This window comes from Citrus sinensis, chromosome 2 (genome assembly GCF_022201045.2).
Source record: "Citrus sinensis cultivar Valencia sweet orange chromosome 2, DVS_A1.0, whole genome shotgun sequence".
Lineage (NCBI taxonomy): Eukaryota > Viridiplantae > Streptophyta > Magnoliopsida > Sapindales > Rutaceae > Citrus > Citrus sinensis.
In genome coordinates, this window is record NC_068557.1 from 29,285,058 (window position 1) to 29,309,659 (window position 24,602).

The following is a 24,602-nucleotide window of genomic DNA, read 5'->3' on the forward strand; positions in this document are numbered from 1 at the left end:
TTTGTCTTATTTCTCTAGCTCTAATTTTGTCCCAGCTGGTGGTGTCAAAAGTCATTTTCCAAATAATAACGTTAGACTCTTATGCACAGTCCTTTGGATGTTTCACCCAATTTCAATCTTGCAATAAAAATAGCCCTTATCGCTACTAATGATGCGATTGACAGATGTACCTAGTTGACATTACAGGTTTGATTTATAAGCCATTTTTATAACTGTCAAATAAAATCCCTAGTTTTCTTTTGACTCCAATAGTTGTGTGTGGCATTTCGATCACGATAGGGACCGGCCCATTTGTGTCTCAAAAATCCCATATTTTCATCAGGCCGCCGAAAGTTTACTCTCGTATAATTCCAAAAGAGTTTCCATGGGTCAGAAGAAGAACATGGAAACGAAGAAAATCTGTTGCAGTCTTACAGATTCTGCTATTGGAGTCTTTTAACTCCGTAATCATAAATATATATGAAGAGTGGGTAGACCTACAGGCCCTTTTCAGCAAGACGTTAAGCTGTTTAATCGTGAGATTAATTTGTGATAGACGCACAACTAATTGATTTGTAACAATATCAACCACAGATAATTTATTATATGTCATCAACATCAATCTCATGGGGGCCATTTAGTTCAAATGTTCAATGGAATGACTATAGTATGTTGAATTTTTCTCATAAACCGCAAGTGGGACGCCATTAACCGCAAGTGGGACGTACTATTTATCCAGTGTATGACTTTCCAAAATTTGACTAATTAATAAGATTTAGATATTCCTTTCCAAAAAGAAAAAAAAATATATTTATACATATCTCATTAATAATACTCTTTTGAGTGATGATAATATATGTTTTTAGCTTGATGATGAAAGAAATTAGGCGTTTGCATCATTTAATTACTTCCTTTTTCTGAATATTTATCCTAAGTTCCGATTAAAATCATGTCAAGTATCAGATAATTATTTTCTAAGTCTCGGTTGGTATTATCCGCAATTAAACCAATAATGTAAATTTAAAGTTTACTTTGATGACATATATTTCGCATGCTTACATCACTAAGGTAACTCCCTGGCCTACCTTTGTTTTACCCGCACAGTCTCAAAAGCAATGGGCAAAGCTCTGCTAGCTGCTTCTATAACCACAACAAAAAGTAGGCAACACAACACAACACAACCCAATCTTTATATCACCTGGAAATTAATTTCATAATCCGAAGAAACATCCAAAAACCGTCATGTAAACTGCTATTAGTCAACAAAATCAATCAGTCTCCACAATAGAAATTAGTCACGAGGCCCCATTTTCTCATACCATTTGTGCACATTTTCCTCTTTAGAAAATGCAAAAGGTAAAGAGGTACAAAGGAAGCAAAGGAAACAAACAAATTAGAAAAATATGCAACAAAGTTAAAAACAAAGAAAACAAGGAGCTGGGGCAAAGACACAAGCCCACTTTAGGGGTTTACTAATTCAAAAACTTTGAATGGCTTTTTCTTTGGGCGGTCGATGACGAAAGAGATGTTGCATGTGTCTTTGCTTTTGTCGGCTGATAGTCAATGGCCTAGCCGTACTCTTTTATTTAACAAGTATCTCTGTATTTTCACACGTCAAGCTTCAAATTTGATCTTTTTACACATGATTGTGTACATGTATGCATCTAAGAAGAGCCCGAGAGGGCAGAGACCTAACTCTTTGTTTTGTACAAATAATTTTTACTTTTTGACGTATAAATGACGTATGTCTTACATGCATGCCCAGCTTTGACCTGAACAACCGGTAACGCGACAGCACCTTCGAATCGTACGAATAGAAGTGAGTTGTTCAATTGGGTCTTTGGCCCTTTTCGCGATTTATTGATTTAAGAGGTACGTGGTGGTTTTGTCTTCGTAGAGTTTGACTACATGCATGAGTCATGACTAATATCTGATAGCAGTGGCATTTAATCTCTTAAATTATCTGATTAGTTCTTGTATTTCATCTAATTACATTTATTTTTCATAAATATCCTTATTTAAAAAAAAAAAGAAAGAAGAGATCTTACTTTTGACCTTTCTCTCTCATCATCGCTTTTTATCTTTTATGTATCATCATCAATTATTCGCCAGCATAATATTTAATTTTTAGGTACTTTTTATTTTTTAAAAATGATTATCACAAATTTTTAACGATGTGTGAAACGTATGGAACCGGTCAGACCACTGTGCCGCCGCGTTTAAAGTCATCGGCACAGCCATTAAAGCTGTTGATGTAAGAATCATGGTCTGGTTTTCATACTTAATAATAGGAACAACTTGAAATTGAGTAAAAAGAAATTCTGAAGTATAAAATAATAATAAATAGCTTGAGAGAATGATTATATAAAATTAAACTCACTTCTATATTGATTGATAATGAGTTTTGTAACCTTTTTTTTTGCCAAAAAGAATCCGATGCGTTAGAATGGTGCTTGACAGAAAAAGAAGAGATTGAGACAGAGAATGATGAGAGAGAAAAAAAATGAATAATAAGGATAATTATGGAAATAATAAATGTTAATTAAAAAGTGGAGATGCTGAAATAAACTGCAGGGTCAAATATCAGGACCAATTACAAGGCCGTATGTCTTTTTCTTTTTTTTTTTAATAATAATTGACAATCAGTTTTTTTTTAATCCCTTTATTTTGGATTAAATACTCATTTAGTTTCATTATTTTTTAAAATACCACAAGATACTCCTGCTAAGATTATATTACACTCCTATCTTTATTTTTTCTTTACTTTTACCATAATACCTTTACACCAGTATGAAAGAATAAAATGTTAATTTAATATTAACAACAACAAAATTACATAAATGGTTATTTTACTCTTAGGATTAGTTTGGTAAATTAATTTATTTCATTAATGTCCTTAAGATTGTTGCAAGGGTACTATTTTAAAAGCAAAGAAAAAATAAGGGTAAGACTATAACATAATTAACAATAAGGGTGTATTGGAGTATTTTAAAAAAATATAGGAACTAAATAAGCACTTAAAAATATATAAGGACAAAATCAACATGAAACTTACAAATGAACAAAGATTTTTCAAAGAAATAAATACAAGTTTTTTACATTTTCTTCTAAAATGTTTAAGATTTGAGAGGTCACTTGGGCTTACCTACTTTATTATAATTATTTATGATTGAAAATTGGAATAAAATATTCAACATGTGTGGAGAACACATTTCAAAGACAGAAGTGCACTATTAGCACTACTATAAATTATAAAATAAATACTTTACTTGATATAATGAAAGATTATGATCCTTTTATTGTGAGCTATCAGGAGTTTTTAAAGATCATGTACTATGTGTCTTTAATTTATGGGTAGTATTTACTCTCTTTTTTATTAACCATCCATCACTATTTAAATTTTGTTCATGAGAAGTTCATTTTATACGAGAATCCTAGCATCATGTGTGTATTTTTTTTTCAAAATAAATATTTTGTACATTGGAACAACAATCTATGAGAGTAATACTCAATTGTAGATGAGAAAAACTAATCCTTCTTTTGATGTTTGGTTGCTTGTAAGGATGAATTAAAGATGATATTCCATTTCCCAGCGAATATAAATAAGTTAAGCCATTATATTATGTCAACATATAAATAAAAGTAAAGATAGAGTTACAAATTGTACAAACTACTGCAGCATACTTCAATTAGTTGGATCAAAAACGTTTAACCTACATGATTTATTTTTGTTATTTTTCATTTTCATCCATCAATAAATTTAGTCCACATCAATTTATATAAAATAAATTGTAACTCTTCCATCACTCAATAAATTAAGCCCCCCGAATTATAGTAAGTTAATAAGTCACATAAGCTTAGTTGCATAATGTGCTCAAAAGTCGTCTCTTGCCATTATCTCTCTCTCTTCTACATCTTTGCTATAAAGATTTAAGGGAAAAGGACAAACACACCCCCAACGTTTAGACAAAGGGACAAAAACTCCCCCTAACGTTTCAAAAAAGACATTTATACCCCCATTCACTAACGGAAACAGTAATTTTTAACAGAAATTACCGTTATACCCTTCTAGCATATAAAAAAAATAGACAAGTTTAACTTGTGGTATTAATACCATAAAAATTTATTTAAATTTTAAACTTGTATACTTAACAATTTTCCACAAGTTATCATTTAAACTTTTATATTTATAACTAATTTTTTATGTTATTTATTATGGTATTAATTGAAATACAAGTTAACATTAATAACCAATTTTATTTATTTTTATTCTTGAGTAATGAATTAAATTTATTTAGCTTGAAGAGGGAATTTGATAAAAATTTAAATAGAGGAATTGGGTAATGAGGGTATGTTTATAATTTTATTAATAATATATGGACAAATTGGAAAATCAACAATTTTGTTATATGCTAGAAGGGTATAACGGTAATTTTCATTAAAAGTTATTGTTTCCATTAGTGAATGGAGGTGTAAATGTCTTTTTTGAAACGTTAGGAAAATTTTTATCTATTTGTCTAAACGTTGGGGGTGTATTTGTCATTTTCCCAAGATTAAAAGCTTTTTATGTTTTAACTGTATTAAGTGATAATATCAAACACAATATGCTTGTACTTGTTTCAAATCAGCAATACTTCACCAATTCTATGGGATGATTATGATTGCTTGAGGAGATCGTGGATGTTCATAGATATAACCAAGCTATTTATAAGGTGAAAAACACTGGAAGAGCGTCCACTGTGAATTCGTGATTTGTGAACATGGCATTTTCAATCAACAGTATGCTTCCTCTAATGATTAACATCATCATTCACTGATCTTTGGTGGGAGGGATAAAGCTAAAATCGCACGAAAGCCAAGGAACAAAAAAAAAAGAAAAGAAAAGAAAAAAGAATCTTAAAAGTATTCGTGAAATAATCGGCGATTTAAGCAAAAGCAAAGATCTTGAAATTTGAAAACCGGATAGGATTAGATTAGGACACGAATAATACCGGGTCAACCGGTTACTCAAACCCCATAACTGGGACCCACTTCTGCATTATTGTTTCCACGTGTCCAGAGCCATGAAGTAATTAAATATTAGGTCTTGGTTTTGACACTGAGGCCATTAATTGTTGAGATAATAAAGCGACGAGAACAGCACAAGAGCCACGCCATGATTTTCAATAAAGCTAGTACTCTTTTATTGTGGTCCCCCACTGCCATAAGTCACCGCTACTACATGGACACGTGCCCCTATTTTTGTCAAACCCCATTACCCATAATCCCATGCAAATCATTACTTTATTCATAATTGAAAAGACAGTCGCCCAACAGGTGGCAGCGACAGGTTGCAGCTTCAAAAGCTCCGGTGGATTTGGCCGGAGATTTAACCGGAATTTGACTTCCTGTCGGGATCTTTGAAACCATGCTCGCCCTCGCCTTTTGCTATGATCATGATTACTTTCATGCATTCAAACTTTCTTTCTCTCTCTCTTTTTTTTTTATTTCTTCATGCTTTTTCAAAATTCAGTTTTAAACTTTTATTTAGATCAGCATTGGCCACTTAAGGAAAACGAAAGAAATGGAACTTTATAAAAGTGTCATAATACTTCATATTTCTTGTGAGCGTGCGACATACTTAATTTTTTTGGGTGTAATTAGATTTTTTTATTTTTTTAATTATGTATTACTTTTGTATTTTGACCTATTGGAGAAGGGACAAGCGATTAGGATCATCTTCTTATTATTTTTTGCTCTCTCTTTGTCTCTCCTTGCCTTAATGTTCTTATGAAAAAAGTTGGGTTGATTTTAAAATGAAAAATGGAAAAAATAAATATAAAACTCAACTTTAACTACTCATTAAAAAACAAAGACACAAAGAGAGGTAAAAAAAAAAACCTTTGTCCGCGGACAAGAGGTTAATCATATAATAATTAACTCTTGTTCTTCTCTCCATTAAAAGAAAATTCAACACACAGTAGGATATTTAATTGCAAATGAGCTGATATGATCTAAGAAAGGATTAAAAAAATAATGACATAACAGTAATGGAAACGATTCATTAATTAAAAAAGAAAAAGAAACAAAGGACAGGATCTTGCTTCCTGATACAGTAAGCTTGAGGGGGCAAAAATTGAAGAAACAATATTAGAAAATTTGACACATATCCACACCACTGAGCCCAGATGATTGCAAGTATCAAAATTAAAAAGAAAAAAGGGTCGGATTAGTTTTACAATGAAATTACATGAATTCATTAACATCCAAGATATCTGGTATTTCAAACTTCAACATATTGCTGCAATTACTTTCCCTCTCATCTTCAGTGCTGATATATGTTGAATTTGAATTCAATGGAGTTGAACCTGATGAAGGCGTCGACAAAACTGAAGCGAAGTTGAAGCTCTGGTTACTGTTGTTGGAATGGAAGTTTGAAGTTTCTGAAGAAGGATCCATAACCGTTTGATCAGAACCATAGTAACTGTAACTTGGTGGTATAGGTACATAATCTTCTGTCAAGTTCGAGGGCATCCCATTGCTCTGCCATTCACTTTGTTGACAATTTTGGTTGCTAAAGTTGGTGAAATTTGTTGGGAATTGCTCTACATTAGAGTTCATTAGTTGTGCTTGATCATTAGAATGAGAAACACAAGGAGGAGGAGGAGGAGTCAATGTGCAGCAAGCTTCAAGTGGAATCTGAAGTTGGTGACTATCAGGTTGGACTAATTGCTGATATTGGTTTTCTTGAAAATTTTGATAAATAAATTTTTGGATTTGGTTTTGGTTTTCGCGGTGATGATGCGTTGACATAAGAGATGTGGCCAATCTTAGTAGCTCTGGGTTAACTAAAGTCTGCGCCCCGACAAGCCTCGAAATGTTCATTTGAGATGAACTGTAAAAAGATGAGCTTAGAATCGAAGATAGATCAAGGAGATCAAGACGAGGGCTATGAGTAACTGGATCGATTCCCATACGAAGAAGCCTTTTTCTAATGTGAGTGTTCCAGTAGTTCTTGATTTCATTGTCTGTTCTTCCAGGCAAGCGAGCAGCAATTGCAGACCACCTATACAATGAAGATTGAATTTTTTTTTTAATATTAAAAACTGTATATCTTTCAAAATGGCTAAAACTTTAGAAAAGTGAATGCTTATATATATATATATATATAAAGACAAATAAAGATTTACTTGTTCCCCAATATACTATGTAGCTGAATTATTGTTTCTTCTTCTTCAAAAGCAAATCTGCCTCTCTTGATATCCGGTCGCAAATAGTTAGTCCAGCGGAGACGGCAGCTCTTTCCACATCTTTGCAAACCTACAAGTTCAAAGCAAATAAAGCGAGTCGTAAACACGAAAGTCCACAAAAGAAGCAAGAAATGAAAAGTCGAGTATCAATCATTAACAACTTTTATAAGACTCGTTCAAAGGAAGAAGAAGAAGGTATAACGTACCGGCATTCTTTGGAAGTGTTCTCCAATTCCCGTAGCCGTGTTTTTGAATGTAATCTATCAACTTCTGATCTTCCTCTGGTGTCCATGGCCCTTTCTTAAGCCCGCTTTTATCACAGCACGGTGCTCTTCCCATCGTGTTTTAGCTAGTAAGAGTTCCTCTAGAAATCTTCTAATTTAATTAAGCTACTGTGAGCGTACTATTTTTAAACTTTCAAAGAGATTTGTATTTGCAGCAAAGGTCCGTATGCGAACGTACTTGGTATAAATAGCAGGGAGTGAAGGGCTAGAAACAAAGCAAGTCAAAACGATTCGGTGCCGTCCTCTGTAGATCACCAAGGCAACGTGTCCCCTTTATTTGGAGAAATGTGTTACAAGTCTAATATCTCTCTCTCTCCTTTTACCTGGTTAATAATAATTTATTTAATTTTATTACATAATCGACATGTATAATTAACATTTCTCTCTAATAGTCTCTTTCTTCATCTTGCTGCCAAGCTATCATTTTCCGGCGGAGTATGTCACTTCTTGCTTTCTGGATTCATATTAGCTGTCGTCAACACGTACCCCTCCAATTGAACATGACCCTCGTAATTGCTCAGGGATTCCTCGCTTTTCATTCATGCATGGCTCCACATGACAAGCTAGCTTGACGAGCATGGCTTATGTTTTTTTTTTTCCCTTCATTAATTTTTTATGATAAAAAGACAATTTTGTACGCTTAAAATTACCATTGGATAATGTCATAAGTTCCATGATAAAGGGCAATTTCAGCCTTTTGTGTATCTGTACGGCACTTTCTTGATAATAAGTCAATTTTATATAGAAGATATAATAAATGCGAGGTGCTTGAGGATGAGCATCTAACTCTGGATGACAATAATAGAGATCGGTGTTTGCTAAATTCATCAACATTTATTGTAAGTGTGTGATTTAATTGAGTTCTCCTCCAATAAATTTCAAGATAAGTTTTCTTCTGTTCTATTAATTTCTTTAAATATATTTGGCTTAGTAACATTTTTTTTTTTTTACTTTTTTCCCGATTCACCATACAATTCATCACAAAAATAAATCCGGGGCCAAGAAAAATGAGATGAAAATATGATGGTAAGAATTACGGTTTCAAGGTCAAACAATGTAAAAAAAAGAAAAATGATTTTTAATTTCTACATATATGTGTGAATACAGAAGATTACATGATTATGCAAGAAAAAGAGACGTTGGATATATAAACAGAGTTCATCGTGCCGCCCCATTTGATTTTTGATTTTGCATGTGACCATGTTTTGGCACTTATGGCCCCTTCAACGAAAGACAGCTCAAGAGAAATGACTGTATTTATTAGAATGGCAACCAAACAGTATACTCCAAATTAAAAAGTGTAAGTTAAATCATTTTAGTAATAAATTGGTCAATCAGGACATGTTATTTGCCTTTGAAAAAAGAAGAAAATTAGCAAAGCATAATATCTTTCAAACATATATATATATATATATATAGATCAAATCAATCATATAACTCCAGTAAGATTTTTTGGTCTAGCAAATAATTAAATTTTCTTTGGTAGACACCAAAATCGTGGGCATAATGTGTGATATACATTTGTCTCTATAGACGACCTATTTAGTGAAGCAATTGTAGTTCATATAATATAAACGCTCATCAAATATTTTGCCGCAAGCACGCAAGGTTCTTGTGGCCCTCTCTCTTCTCTTTTCTCCGTGTACACCTGGAAGACGATGATTCGCTGTCGAGCAAAACGTCAAGAACTGGACATCATTGACTTGTGCTCTGTTGATTGAGCAATTATTGTCTCTGTTTCTACAAAAGAGATTAAACCAATTGGAGTTGACGCATAAGAATAGCTCGTGGGTTATAGCTCAATATTTCTCGTCATCAATCGCCACACTCCCCTCCAGGCAGTTCACAGCCTCTCATTCGCAATTTGTTTCTTCTTTGGTTAGAATAGCTCCAAATTAAGCCTGACCGTACGATCTCAACCACTTCCTCCACTAACATTTTATAGCTTATCTTCAATTTCATGCATATTATGTATATATATATATATATGTATATGGAACACGATCTTAGTTATGTCGTCGACAAAGGGCATCCTCTACAGTATTAGGTACCAATCATAATATTGATGAATGATGAGCTGGCCCGCACATTATCCTTCTGCATGGGATAACCGTTTTTTTTTTTTTTTTTTTGTTCAATGACTCTTTCCACCAAAAATTGTACATGACAAATAGAATAAGAACACTTCTAGATAAAGAGGATCAGCTTACGTTGCAACTGTGGTACCGTATCACAGTTGCATCTAGTCGTTGAATGCACTTGGATTGGTGGAGTCTACTGGCATCCAGCGGCTGGATGCAACTGTGGCACGGTACCACAGTTGCACCTAAGGTTTCACCAGATGAAAATTAAAGATAAAATTAATATAAGTGAAAAATTTTATTTTGTGGTGAATATTTGTGGTCTTTACAAGTTACGTGTAATTTTATACGTAATGTCATGTGCAAACAATGGTGTTTTGTTTTTTTTTCCCCTTTTACCAATTTGTCGGACTTCCAGCATGATGAGAAGTTACAAATGTTCTGCTTAATTGGAATATGGCAAAATAGATTTACGTATCAGACAAATTTAAAACAAGAAAGAAAAGAAAATGGCCAAAATAGAGATCAAGACAGAAAGAGAAAAAAAAAAAAAGATATGGTGCTGTACAATGTACATCCTAAGACTGCCGTAACAATTAACAAGTCTTCTAAAAGCTCAAGCTAATGATCATGTGCAATTTTACATGGGCCCTACCCCTTTGAGACGCAAACGTTTATCTTCTCATCCATGGCTGTGGCCTGTGGGAAAATTTAATGCGCAACACAATCACGAATCAGTCAATAAAGCAGGAATCTGAAAATTTTGGTCACTTTTCTCTGCCGTGTTGTTGCTGCCGAACTTTTATATACAGCGGTGTTCAAGACTCAGTTAGGCTCATTGTATGCTTGCTTTTTTTTTTTTTTTGAACATATTGTATGCTTGCTTTAATTACAGCTAGAGTCCACATTTCGCCTTTCTTTATCTCTTTTAAGAATATTTTTTCATCATTAATAAACAAAATTGTGGTCGGCGTAAGACTGACGATAGATATCGGCTGAAATAAAATGCAGCTCACGAGACAAGCGTCAATGGCATTATGGTCATTTTAGTTTTATTATAAACTATGGGCGATGAGATAATAATCCCTAATTAAAACTATATTTGCATTTGCATGCATGTACGAAACCCTCGTATTAAATTCTTTGGTTAAGAAAATCAAATTATTTTACTTACTGAAACTTAGGGTTTCTACGTTACGTATAAAACTGGGGTCCACCTCAAGGAAGACTAGCAGCCTCATCAACCCATCAAGAGGTGGCCACGTAGTTGCATCCGACGCCTCATGTCTGCCCTCCTCCCAACAGAGAACACGGCGGTGACGTAAAAAGTCTATGGTTGATTTATATTTTAATTTCTCTGTTATATTATTTAATTCAATTTGTTAATTTTATAATTACTGATAGCTCTCTGTGCGTGTTATTATATATTTTGCTTACATGCGACGTACTTCTTATTCACAAGTCTGATCTCCACAAGATTTCGTTTTTTTTTTTCTCCCCTTAAGAAATTAGGAAAAGGAAAAAAAAAAAAAACTCCTCCTCTCTATTGCAGCCACCTGTAAGTTTATATGAATTTTGGTAATCTAACAAGTTTGTGGCATCGATTAAGAACGACTGCATGGTTGCTGTGATAGAATTATTTAAGATTTTCGTACCATACATGTGTGGTCTTGAAAAACATGCATGGAAAACTGAATTCATGTGGAAACCCTGTTCATTAACATTTTTTCTTGTAATTCTTAAAGCGCTACAATTGGTACGGTTGTAATTAATTAACACTTTTACTTATCTCTGATGTATTTTACACATTTGGTTGAATTAAAAAAAAAAAAGAAAAAGAACATAATAATGCTGAACACCTGTCAGTCTATGCTATTCAGTGTAAAGAAACAGAATTAGAAGTGAATTTATTTGAAGAAATTTTTCGTGGGTATTCAAACCAGATGGTGAAAGTGTCTCATTTACGTTTAAAGAACAAATAAATTAAACTAGGGTATCTGGTCAAATAATATTCTATTCTCAGTCATCCGGTGTCATTAGACTGATACACTATATTTTGAACCAACCCCAGAGCTTATCTGCTTGCTTGTTTGCCTTTCTCATCTTAATTAGCGTATACTATTATAAACCATCAAAAGTTAGCTCCCAAGAATAGCCTTCCGAGCTATAAAGTACTCTATGTCATTAATTAAATGAAAAGATTAAAGAAAATCAAGCCACGCCAATTCTGGATGATTAAGATTATCACGATCATAATCTCAGGCTAATGTCTCCTTGCATGCTATCACCAGGACACGCCATATGTGTTAGGTAACGAATCAGAATTCTTTGTTAAGCCAAATTATGGATTGTTAATAGAGATTTTATGCTTAATTTAAAAGTGTTGCTTATGCATAGATTACCCAAAGAAGTTGCATACGTGTTATTGTTGACCAGCTGATATATATCTACATACAGAAGAAATTTGGTGGATTTAATTAAAAATATGCTTATTATATATGATCTAAAGATATAACGTTGTTAATTTTAGTTCTGACCTGTTCGATTGCGCCAACAAACGTTGAATATTGAATATTGAGGGTGTGTTTTGTTTATCATGCCTCGGCCGCGGGGGGGGGTGGGCATTTGTTTAACTATGATCACATATTATTAATGCTATTGGATATCGTGTCGCAGTGCCATTCTTTCCAATAGAAGCTTACCTTGCACATACTTTAATGAGTTTACTACTAATTAATCAACTCTTGTTATTATTAGAGTTTTTGTTAATTACTACGCAGTCTATATTGGTGTGCAATTATATGTACTTTTGTAAAGAAGATCAGAAACACCTGATATTTTACGAGAAAGAAGTCGAGAACTTTCACCAGATCAGGTGGGGGAGGTTGGGGTTCTAAAATCCTGGACACGCGGGGAACGCTGGATGGTGGGTGTTCTTGGAGTGATGATCAAACGATGAATCCAGATTCACGAGAAGCAAAGCGTGCCTCAAGCTAATTGATCGAAGACGAAAGTTGACTTTGCCAATTATCCGGCCAGGTGCCCAATCGATATCAAGACAGCTCGTGGCGTGCTCTCGTTAAGTGCCTTTCGTAATAAGGTAAAGAAATGTACAAATGTTTGGCTGATTGTACGGCTATCCCGTTTAAAATAAAATATCTTATTTAACAGTGATTTTTTTCCAGTCAAATCATGCAGAAGTTCAATTCATCTCAAGACCAAGGGTGCTTTCTTTGGGAAATAATGCAAAATATAAACTGTCATTTGCAAGAATATGCATGGGCCAGATTTGAGCATGACGACCAATTGGGCTTCTAATTATTATTAAGGCTTTGTTGGAGGTATAATTCCTTTTCAGTTCCCCTAGAACTCCCCAAACACTTTGAAAAAATAAAAATATTCTGTTGGTCTAGATGAAAGCATATTATGACTGAGAACAAAATTCCCTTTTTGTCGCTACATCCCATTCCTAAGCATAAACCAAACTCTTTGAAAAAATGAAAAAAAAAAAAAAAAAAAAAAAAACTCGGTAAATGCTGTTCCAGAAAATGTAATACTCGAATCGAGAAGGTACGTATATCAAATGGTATTGGCCTTTATCCATTATTACAAATTGAATCAAGATGAAGATCAATCCCAATGAAATAATCGAATGGCTTCACTTTAGCTTTTATACAGAACATATTTCGTGCGATCTTGTGTCATTTTAAGAATTGTAGAATCGCCTAAAACCTAAAACAACTTTCTTTTTTGGTCACTCAGACAGAACACCTAGATTGACAGCATCTACCATAAAAAAATTGATGAACGTGAAGAGATCATCTCCACGATCTGATGATGTAAGTTGTCATTAGTCACAAGAATGCCACCTGAAGGAAATATGGCTCTCCGTTCTGCTTGATCAGCATCAAGATCAATTGGACTTCCTCTCCAGTCAGTAACCTGGTTGAAGGAAATCTTTCGGATTTTAATTGGAAAAATAAATTTATGAATACTATGATTACAATATAAGAGTTGAAAATCTTATTCTTTTATATGAATGAGTGCTTAATATATGTTTATGCAGATTAGAACACTTGCACTAATGTAAAAGACAAGAAATTACGGAAATATCAGAAAGGAAAACCAACATCATTTACCATAATGATCAGTCAGAAACCAAATTTTCTGTAACTACAAAAAGAAGCGTGGGTATCCATTTTTATTATTTTTTCCCCGCTTCTCTGACACATTATCTATGAAGGCACGGTTACTGCATAATTAGTGCTACAGCTATAAAGAACTTGAGTTTTAATCAGTTTAATTGGTTGACATTAGTTTCTATTCTCACAGTGCAACCCAGCAGCATAAATACATTTCAGAATAAATGATGTAACTGAATCTAGTGTACAAATGAAACATCATGCAGCTTCCAAAAGAACCAATGAAACACAAACCTTTCCTCCTGCTTCATGAACACATATTATGCCAACGGCATGATCCCAAGCCTACATCATAAATAATAGCAGAAATAAGCCCAAGCTACTACAATATCTATCAATCATGCAACTAGAAAAACAACACAATACCTTTATAATGGTTTGAGCTCTTGCTCGAAGAATGAAAACTGATGCCCTACCCGTAGCCACCATCAAATACTTGCACAAACTGCATAGAAATAATATTAACTGTATCATGCAGGTGTCATGAAGATGGTTAAGTAAAAACATAGACCATTAAATAATCCTGATTATTGGAGAGATTTTAAAACACAAACCGGAATCGGAAATCACCATATCCTACATAAAGCGATATCATACTTGTAGTTCCACTAACAAGTGTGCTTAAGAAATCACCATATCCTATGTAATGTAAAGCGATATCATACATATAGTTCTGCTTAAGAAATCACCATATCCTACCCTTACAGCAGCTTTTTGCAGATTGAAGCCAGTTGTCAGGTTGATGTCTCTGAAGTCATAGGCATTGCTTACGGCTTAGACAGCTTAATTATTATGAAACAAACAAAAACTACGACCGAAAATCTTCTGATAGAAAATCAAGGGAGAAAAAAAAAAGTCCAAAAATTTTAGTAGTAATTTTCTCTAGCATGTGCTGGTAGGCAAAGTGCACATGGTACATGCATGTGTATCAGTGTATTTAAGGCACATTGCTTCTCTTGAAAAGCTACAATTAGTGATTGAAAGCCAGTGATCACTGCCTTTGAACACAAAATCAATTAGAAACTCAAGTAGAAGCAAATTGGTTTATTCTATTGATATGAGTAACACCAAACCTGCCACAACATGTGGGCACAAGAAGAATTTCGTCATCCCCAATATTATCTGCATCATTTTTTGCATTGAACAAAGCTGATAGAGGCAATGATTCCCATGTTTGACTGTCTGGAATACAAAAACTTGCTTTATGTACTAAACAACACCTATCAACAGAGCATCTGGTCCAATAATCAAGTGTTTTAGTATCTTGTATACTTGACAACTTCTTCGTCCATGTTCCACAGCCAACATGAGACACCATGATGATCCCTGATCCAGCTTGGTTGCTCTCATATTCCTGCATACTTGTAGTGGATGTACAGGGCTTATCTTCCAGCCAGTTAGGGCAGCCCATAACTCCTAAAACAATCTCTCCCTCAACGACAAGAGCCAAACCTACCTAAAATTATGGGGTAAGAACTTTTACAAAGAAGAAAGTCCCAGAATAAAAATCATCCAAAATTCAACTAAATTTCAATGCAATAGCAATTTAAAAGATGGATGCCATTGAGGTTGTTCCGCGGAAAACTGCTTCAGTGTGGTTTTACATTTTTACTTCCAAAAGCAGTAAATTTTGACTGGGAACATTAATCATGCCAAATCTACTATCTTAGTGCTCTGTTAAATCATGGATGCAGTCAACTGACTAGCTAATTCGAAGGAAATTTAGCAAATGCAGAACACCTTCTTCTCTTCTCTAAACAGACTTAACTCAGCATATATTTTACCACACTAAGCAATCTTAAAAATACAAAGAATTAAGCAAATTAGCTATAAGAAGAAAATAAGGCATACCACATATAAGGCCTCACTCCCTCTTAGAAACCCTCGCGTGCCATCAATTGGATCCAGTACCTGGTTTGAAATTATGGACTTGATTAAAGTTGACAAAATACAAATTCAACTGCGAATGCTAATCGAAACAATCAAAGCATACTTGTAATATCAGATAACAAGCCATAAGGCCACAGTTATAGAGTAGAGTACATTCAGAAGTCCTCCCTTATAACAAATAATTGCTCTGTTTATTTACATGAACTAGAGCATGCAGAATTTATCATTGGTTTATGCCTTCATGTATCAATTGATATATAAGCCAAGAGAAAGAAGTTTATGAATCAAAGAATCCACTTCTACTAAAAAGTTTACATAGACCTACCCAGTATGTGGCTGGCTTCGTACAAAAGACAACAGCATCCTTTCCCCCTCTGTCAATTGCTTCCAGTACATCAGAATGTGTCAATGGTTCATCACCAAAGCCAGAGGTTGCGTTATCAGCTACTGCACTCGCCACAGAATCCACCAGATTATTTGAACGTAAAATGGCAGAGTCCTCTTCAGCCACCAAGGGAATAGAGGGGAATAATTTGCTTAGCTCTGTCACCAAGAGCACAAAAGTAACATAAGATAAGCTTTGGAAAAATTTGTAGACCATAATAATAATAATAAGAAGAAGAAGAAGAAGAAGGCCAGAATAGAAGAACCACTATTTTAGCAAGTTCTGATAAATTTTTGCCAAAATCTGATTATTATTATTATTATTTTATGCATGCTTGTCATCAAAGTATCTCCTTCAACTCTGAATTAATTTTGCCAAGTATGAAAAATTATGAAACGAAGCACATTCACATCTAGCTACTAAACTTTTGGTTGTTTCACGCTTCTACTTGAGATGTTCATAAACAAACTATATAAAGAAAAAATGTTGTAAATTACCCAAGCTGACTAGAGCCTGCACCCCAAAATCTGCGACGGTGACTGGAGTTTGGTCATTCTTGTCAAGAACCCGACCTTCACCAGAGAATAGAGATTTCTTAACCTAGCAATTGTAACGAATAAACATATAAGAAAGGCCGTACGCTACAGATTATGTTATTGAAAAACTAATAATAATCTCTTCTATTTTCAACATTGCCTCTGGAACTAAACATTAAACAAGCACAAGAAAGATTAAGTGAAGCTAAGGCAAATTACGTCAATGCAAAGACGACAGGCTCTCTCAACGACGTCCACTGCTGCTTCCAGCTCTCTGTGATATGTCGCTTTATGTTTTGGAAATGGAAGACTCGTCGACCTGAAAATTCAGCAATTAAAGAGAGAGAGAGAGTAATTTTGAAGTAAAATCGAGTGCTGAAAATGAAGGGCTAGAAGAGGTTTGAATTTTTAATTGGAGAGGCAAGTGAAGAGACCTGACGGTGAAGGATCGTCTGCGGAGAGGCGTAGGGGAAGAAGGATGGAGGCAAAAGAATCGAAGGGTGGAGAAATGGCAAGTGTACTGTAGGAGAACCATGGAGAATCAGGAGGTTGATGAACTGGAATTTACAGTGATGATTGTGAGGGGAGCTGTGTGGAATGTGGCATGAAATGGCGAAAGTGTGCGAAACAGTTGAGTGATAAAAAGTCCGTTGGGACTTTGGAGAGAAGACCGAAGAGCCGAAAAGTGGACTTCAAACGGTTCCTAACACTAGTTGGGCTTAACTAACTGGAACTATTTTGGGCCACCTTATACTCTGAGTACACTCCAAATCAAGAGATTTTTTTTTTTTTAAAAAAAAGTAATGCCAAGATCCTTATAATTGACTCTCAATTTAAATACTTATTGGTGTGTATATTTTTTGGATTGTAGAATTAAAATCTAGAATTGAAATCATTGATGACATTTACTTTACAAAATGAAGGTAAGAATCAGAATCGAAATTGAAATCATGGTGGCCACCTAAATTTGGAAATGAAGAATGGGAAACCAATCTCCAATTCCCAAGATTCATCAATTTGCCCCCACAAAATTAAAAATACAAATTTTATCCTCAGTTTAAAAATTATTATAATTAACTAATATATTATTATAATTGATTAATTAATATATTATTATAATTATTCTAATCAATTTATATATTTTGAATTTTTGATGATGATGATGATGATGATGATGATGATGATGATGATTATTATTATTATTATTATTATTATTATTATTATTATTATTATTATTAATGTTAGTACTAGTAGTTGTTGTTGTTGGTAATGATAAAAAACTTTTAATTAATTAATATATTATTAACAATAATTATTAATAATAATTTTTTAATAAATAATCACAATAATTAAAATACAAAATAATAATTATGACAGTAGTTCATTAAGTACTTTTTAGTAGTTTGTTACAATCTAACTTATTCCGATTATGATTCCAAGACAAAGTAAACATATTAATGGCAATGTAGTTTATTGTGATTCTAATTCCTATAGTTTAAGTAAATAACTTATTCTGATTTTCATTCCACATTCTCATTCTAGTTTATTCTCATTCCTGCTCATTTTGATTCGAGCACATTCTGATTTTCAGTTTAGTAAACGCACCATAAATCTCTTATGATGTGGTATTCATTTACAAATGATAGAACACATTAAATTTATTAGCCATAAAATTCACTATTCAAAAGATAAATACCATATAATAATTGAGACTCAAGTTGAGATGTTGGCATCTTAATCATTATTATTAAAGAAAATAAAAATGTGCGCAAAAACTAAATAAAACTTAAGAGTCAATCCATTACTAGCAAATGCGGCTCAACCAAAAATCCGGAGAGCATCTTCATGTAAGATACCTATATTACATAAAATAAATACAAATATTTAAAAGTAAACAATAAGAGGTTCGCATTGCTATTCACATGTTCATTGGATATAGTTTTTCAAATAAATCTTTTGTTCATAGTGAGCTTGGATGATATTGAGAGTTTTTATTAAAAATTATAAAATTGCTTTAATTGGCAAGTTTTTTTAAAGGCGTGTTACGAAAAAAATGAAATAGAATTATCAAATAAGTAAAGAATATTTTAGATATTTTAATGTTAACAAAATTAAACTTTGTTTCCAAAAATTTAGGATTTAAACTTTTGATAGTAGAGGTAAAATAACTTATTTAATCTTCAAAAATTCTATTAAAAAAATAACCAAACAACAACAACAAAAAATTTGAAAAGAGTATGTAAGATTAAATAAATACTTATGACCATTAGATAAATCATATCACACAGGTACTAGAATAAATATTTTAAGCCTTATTTGATATTATGGTTGGACAGGTGTAACAAAATTAAAGTATTTTATTAAACAACAATGATCATAATTTGAAAATTAAGTTGAATTTATCTCATAATTAAATAATAAAAAATTTATAGTATTTTTTATTTTTGTCAAAATTACTATTCATAATTATATTTACCATAACCAATCAACTTTTATTTCACAATCTTTTTTTTACAATAATTATGATTTTAACATACATTGCCTGGATACTAAGTAGATTCTTAGGTGGCATTTGTTTTTTATCTGAAATCTTGATACACCTAAATTCGTTTAAATTCTAAATAGAATTGAATGTCTAAATATGAATTATATATATATTGTCTGAATAGCTAAAAATAAATATTAAGTTATTTTTTTTTAACTAAAAAAATCTGAAAACTAATATTTTTATATTTATACCCTCACAAATTATAAATGTTAAACAAATAATAAACATCTCAAATAATCATATTCAATTAAATAAAACTCTTTAATATTCTATATTATATATGTTAATCAATTTTATTATAGTTTGTGATGTTTTTATATAAAAAAATATTCATAAAAAATTATGAAGATAAATAATGCTAATTTAAAGAAAATAAAAAGATAAAAAAATAATAATTTACCACTATATATAATCATAAGTTATATAGAAATGGGTAATAATGTTAATTATTAAGTTTTATTTTAGATTAGGATAAAAATTAATGAATTAGATAGAAATATTTTAGAGAATATTTTTTAATGATATCATTAAGATTTTTTTAAATTAAGTGAAAAGTTAAAAAAATTAACTTAGTAACTTAATACTTAATGACTGAAATTTTTATTAAATAAAATAAATAAATTAATTTAATAATTTAACTAATTAAAATTAAATCAATTAAATCATTAAGTGAAAAAAAAAAAAAGCCGCCTCTTAGTCAACATCCATCTGCTGAAAATATCTTAAGAAATCAAATTAACCGAACGATAAACGGAGAATTAGAAAGACGGAAGCTTCCAACAAGCCCACGCAAGCAAGACATCGAAATTGTCCTTATCTGCTTATCCAAATCCTAAATGCCCAGGAGACTCACACGTGGCATCGACCAACAGGATAAAGACCCCAGCGGCCCCCAGTTTTCTTAGCTTTTCCCGCTGAAGAAGCAATAAAATCATCTTTGATAGCCGGTTGATTTAAAAAATACATGGGCTTTTGGCTTTACTATTATATATGATAGAACAACACTTGATTAACCTCAACCTCTCAAAATATTGAAGCTTGATCACAAGGGTTTAGTTTTCAGTCTAGCAATTGATCTGTGTATATCTGAAAATTGGTGTGTAATTGATTTTGGATGAGCTTGAGGTACACAAGCAGGCTGTGTTACCAAGCGGGAATGAGGTTGATGCAGGTGGTGAGAGACCAAGCATCGAAGGGCGACTCAGCGTTCAAGTCTTTGAAAGATTCAGCTTCAGCTTGCTCTTCTTCTTCAAAGCAGGCAAGGTGTTTCTCCACTGCTGCTGATTCCACTGCTTTCAAGTCTGCCAGAAGCGAGAAGCTTAGGCAGGCAGAGGAGTCTCTTCGCACCGTCATGTACTTGAGCTGTTGGGGTCCCAATTGATGTTTTATTGTTGCTAGCAGCAGCAGCTCGCGCGGCGTCGAAGCATAACAAAGTGATTTTGTAACGCCAGTCCAAGAGAACTTGTAACACGTTTTTGTATGTATAACCCTAGTTATGTGTGTGTGTGTGTGTGTATGTATACATGTCATCTTTGCAAATAAAGGAGACTAATTATCATTACTGTTTTATATTTGTGTCGAGCAGTAAGGTTCGCCTCCGGTGCGATTGTAGATTTAAATACGATCGTGTTTGCTATTTGTTAAAGAGGAAAGTTGCTGAAAATCGCAACTAAACACTGCTAGAGTTTTGGCCTTTTGGGCAAAGTTGAATCTCATTCGAGGTCTTTCTCTTACTGAGGATTTCAAATTTAACACTCTCGTCTGTGTTCAGATCTAAGAGTCATTTTAAATAAAAATAAATAGAAAGAATGAGTTCAAAAAAATGGTTTGCTGCAATTATGCCTTGTGTTTATATTTTGCTGCAACCCTATACTTCAAATCAGAGCTAGATAACAGAAATATTTGGTGAGTTTGGGATTGAGATTTTGTATTTTAAAAGTTTTTATTGTTGTGAAAAAAAAAATAATTATAAAATAAAAAATAATAATATATAATAAAATAAATTTTAAATAATAATTTTAATAAAATTATTAAAAATATAATAAATTTTTTATTATATAAATAAAAATTATATTAATAAAATTTTTAAATTATAATAATTAGTGTTTATCAAATACTCACCCAACCCAATTATTAAACTGGGCAACTAGCCCGCCCAAAAGCTCTAACTTGATCTCCAGTCTCCACCACACAAATTCAGCAATTAACCAGAACCGATAAGCTTTTCGTTTTGATGCTCATCTTCTATCTAGTTTCTACTTAAATTTCAAAAACAAAAGAAATTAATAAATAAATAACACTAGACTGTAACAGAAGTAGTATGACTTCTCTCAGACCCTTTAAGAGCCACCATCAATCACCATTCATCTTCAGCCCCTCCAAGCTTCAGACAGTAACAATAACTCAAACAAGCTTTGGCCAAGTAAACGAGTTGTGTAACAAAAGAAAATTGACAAAAAGAGGATGTAGTGGAAAAGGAGAAGGAGAGAAGAAGACAGAAAAGCGAAGTTTCTTGTCTCTTGAAGAAGCTGGCTTAGTAGAAGTATCTGGTCTCCGCACTCACGAACGATTTCTATGCCGTTTAACGGTATCTCTTTCCATTTAATTTATATAAAAAAAAAAGAAAAAAAAAGCCGAATTTACAGTCTAAAATAACATCTAATGTTATGTATAATGTATGTGCTTGTTGCTGCAAATGCAGATATCATCTTTGAATCTACTGAGAGTGATAGCAGAGCAAGAAGGATGTTCGATTGAGGAACTGAATGCTGGTAGGATTTGCGACTGGTTTTTGAAGGATAAGATGAGAAGGGAGCAGAATTCAGAGTCCGCAGTACTTCAATGGGATGATTCTGACTTCCAGTTTTGAGCTCCAGCTCTTTCCCTCTTTAATTAGACAATGTAAATTGTACCGACTATGTGTTTGTTTGAATATTAGCTTACGTTATACAATCAAACGCCATTTTATTATCAAATTGATTGAGCATGTTAGAAGTTTTCTTTCTTTTCCCTTGTGCTCGACAATTTTACAAGGAACCAATTTATTTTCATTTTAAAAATTTATCCTATAGGTCTCCTATTTAGAAAACTTTTGACTTAGTGCTTAATTCTTTTCATTTTTTCTAGAAAGAAAAACTATTACAGCAATAATGTAATTCTATTATGTTATTACACCATTGGGTGTAATAACTTTCACATCCAAGATTATAAACCAGATCAATTATAACTACACACACATAGGGATGTCATACTTTTTTGAAGTAAAAGATCTCTTAAAAGATAATAAGAATATATATTACAATATATAACAAAATAAAATATATTATAACCAACAAAGTGTTGGCTCCACTGGCAATGGAGTCCCCTTAAGTGGCTTGACTGAGTTTGCTCCCCAGTTCGAGTCACAGGGAAGTCGCCTTTGTTGGGAGAACATGTGCCTCCCGGTTCGAGCGGGGACTTATAGTCTGGATTGTGGTATGGGCTTAAAGGTGCCTCCCACAGTTAGGGCCCTCTCCATGATACCTCGTGATTAATATAAAAACTAAAATATATTACATTGAAAGGTATGTGTGTCTTGTTTTCTAACTTATCTCTTACTTTTAATAAAGTGAGAGATCTCTTATATATAATTATATAGACAATTAGGTTCTAATGAGGAATCCCGTATACTAATTAAACTAAGGATTCCCAATTAAAGCCATTATCTCATAAAATCTGCATATGCCCTATCATGTGCAAATTTTAAAATGAAAAAAACAATGAGCCATTAGATTTGAGTCCGTTGACTCCTATTGTGATCTGCATTTTAAATAAAGAACATGATTGCTCATTAGAAACTAACCGCTTTAGTTTAAAAAGGAACAAGCTAAAAGAAAAAAATATATACATTTTAGGCAAATGCTAAGTGTAACTTAGAGGCTCTCTACATTTTAATACACTACATGATAGAATATATTGCATTAGAGTTTGTATTTTTCTTGTCTTTTAGTTTGTTTTTACTTTAATAAATTAAGAGATCTCTTATGGAAAAATTAGTAAATTACTCTGCATGTACGTATGTAGAACTTATTAGGTAAGGGCTCCCGTGTCTTATTAAAGTACAAGAATGAAGAGTTTGTTAAATTGAAGGAATCCTTATTCAAAATTACTCTGTTGAGGAAATGACATCATTAAAATATTTAAAAATACATATTTTAATGTAAATTATAATTTTTTTGTTTAATAGTGCATTGAAATATGATTTTTTTTTGTATTTATTGACATCCTTACATTATTAAAATGAGAATGTCTTTATTGGAGAATTATTTTATATATTTTCAATTATCGATCCCTTAAGTTATTAAAATAAGGGATAAATTAAAAGATAAGAAAGAAGCATTCTAATACACTAAATGAAAAAATATTTGCATTGAAATATATGTTTTACTTATTTTTTAGTTTATCCCTCACTTTAATAATTTGGGGGATCTTTTAAAAGATAAGAAAAACGTACATTTTAATGCACTTTGTTTTGTTATGTAGTGTATTGAGATTTTTATTTTTCTATCCTTTAACTAAGCCCTTATTAAAGTAAGCGATCCTTGATAGATAGTTAAATTTTCAAATAAGGGATGAGCTAAAAAAAAAAAAAAAAAACACAGTGTATGTATGCTTGTCATATAGTATATTAAATTTTATTTTTTGTCTTTTACCTTATTTCTTACTATATTAAAGTAAGAAATTTCTTATTAAATAATTGAAGGTGTTAAATTCAGTAAGAAACTCCTTATTAGATAATTGAAGGTGTTAAATTCTTTGTAGGTTGTCAATGTAACTTAGAATTCTCATAGATTTTCATTGATTGAGCTTGATCATGTGTCTGCAAAAAATACTCTAACACTCAATTTAGTGTTTGGAGGTTGAGAATTATTTTAAATTTGAATTTCTTTTGATTTGCTTCGAAAATTGGCCGAAAGATCATTTCTCAATTTTTTGGCTCTTATTTATAGATTGAGTGATGAGAGATTGGCAGGAAAGTTTGTTTCATATATGAATCCTTACTATTTGTTTTCTTAATTTGATTTGGATCATTAGATTTGATAATTGTTTTTTTTTTTTTTTTTGTATTTGAGTTCCTAGCACATGGTTTTGTTAGTAACCATGTGTTGTTATTTATCAACATTTCCAAGTTGATTATCATTTGTTTTATGTGGATCTTTCATATGAATCGTCCGATAGATATTGACTTTAAATCCATAGTTATCTATGACTAACATTTGATGATTTATATTCAAAATTAACGTGAATTGAGTTTGTATTGATTTTTAATCTGAGGTCAACATAAAATACATTTGTCATCTGAACTTACGATTTTTAAAAGACACGGGGTGCGGTGTAAGTGATTATACTTTTTTGTACTCTCTCTCTCTCTCTCTCTCTCTCTCTCTCTCTCTGTATATATATTAAGATGTAAGTTGAACAGGATGCAT

General features: G+C 32.5%; 3 protein-coding genes and 1 long non-coding RNA gene across 5 annotated transcripts; 2 read left to right on the forward strand and 2 right to left on the reverse strand.

Moving 5' to 3' along the window:
• Positions 1-6,000: 6,000 nt before the first annotated feature.
• LOC102607392 (transcription factor MYB102) lies at positions 6,001-7,758 on the reverse strand. The gene is made up of 3 exons (XM_006467848.4): positions 7,415-7,758; positions 7,149-7,278; positions 6,001-7,024 (listed from the first exon to the last, which is right to left on the reverse strand). The coding sequence occupies exons 1-3, from the start codon at positions 7,545-7,547 to the stop codon at positions 6,205-6,207; spliced, it is 1,083 nt and encodes a 360-aa protein (XP_006467911.1). The 5' UTR covers positions 7,548-7,758; the 3' UTR covers positions 6,001-6,204.
• A 2,336-nt stretch (positions 7,759-10,094) lies between these two features.
• Positions 10,095-13,107, forward strand: LOC127900424 (uncharacterized). 2 transcript variants are annotated; one of them, XR_008052532.1, is made up of 3 exons: positions 10,128-11,883; positions 12,354-12,673; positions 12,759-13,107. It is a non-coding gene; the product is annotated as an uncharacterized LOC127900424 (long non-coding RNA). The 2 variants fall into 2 exon arrangements; XR_008052531.1 differs by having other exon boundaries at positions 10,095-12,673.
• A 15-nt stretch (positions 13,108-13,122) lies between these two features.
• LOC102606912 (putative PAP-specific phosphatase, mitochondrial) lies at positions 13,123-17,241 on the reverse strand. The gene is made up of 9 exons (XM_006467846.4): positions 17,021-17,241; positions 16,806-16,905; positions 16,548-16,650; positions 15,991-16,208; positions 15,627-15,686; positions 14,849-15,231; positions 14,142-14,220; positions 14,010-14,060; positions 13,123-13,515 (listed from the first exon to the last, which is right to left on the reverse strand). The coding sequence occupies exons 1-9, from the start codon at positions 17,119-17,121 to the stop codon at positions 13,360-13,362; spliced, it is 1,251 nt and encodes a 416-aa protein (XP_006467909.2). The 5' UTR covers positions 17,122-17,241; the 3' UTR covers positions 13,123-13,359.
• Positions 17,242-21,270: 4,029 nt separating this feature from the next.
• LOC102631200 (uncharacterized) lies at positions 21,271-22,109 on the forward strand. Its single transcript, XM_006467844.4, has 2 exons — positions 21,271-21,721; positions 21,836-22,109. Exons 1-2 carry the CDS (start codon positions 21,455-21,457, stop codon positions 22,001-22,003), a joined length of 435 nt encoding a protein of 144 aa, XP_006467907.1. The 5' UTR covers positions 21,271-21,454; the 3' UTR covers positions 22,004-22,109.
• Positions 22,110-24,602: the final 2,493 nt, after the last annotated feature.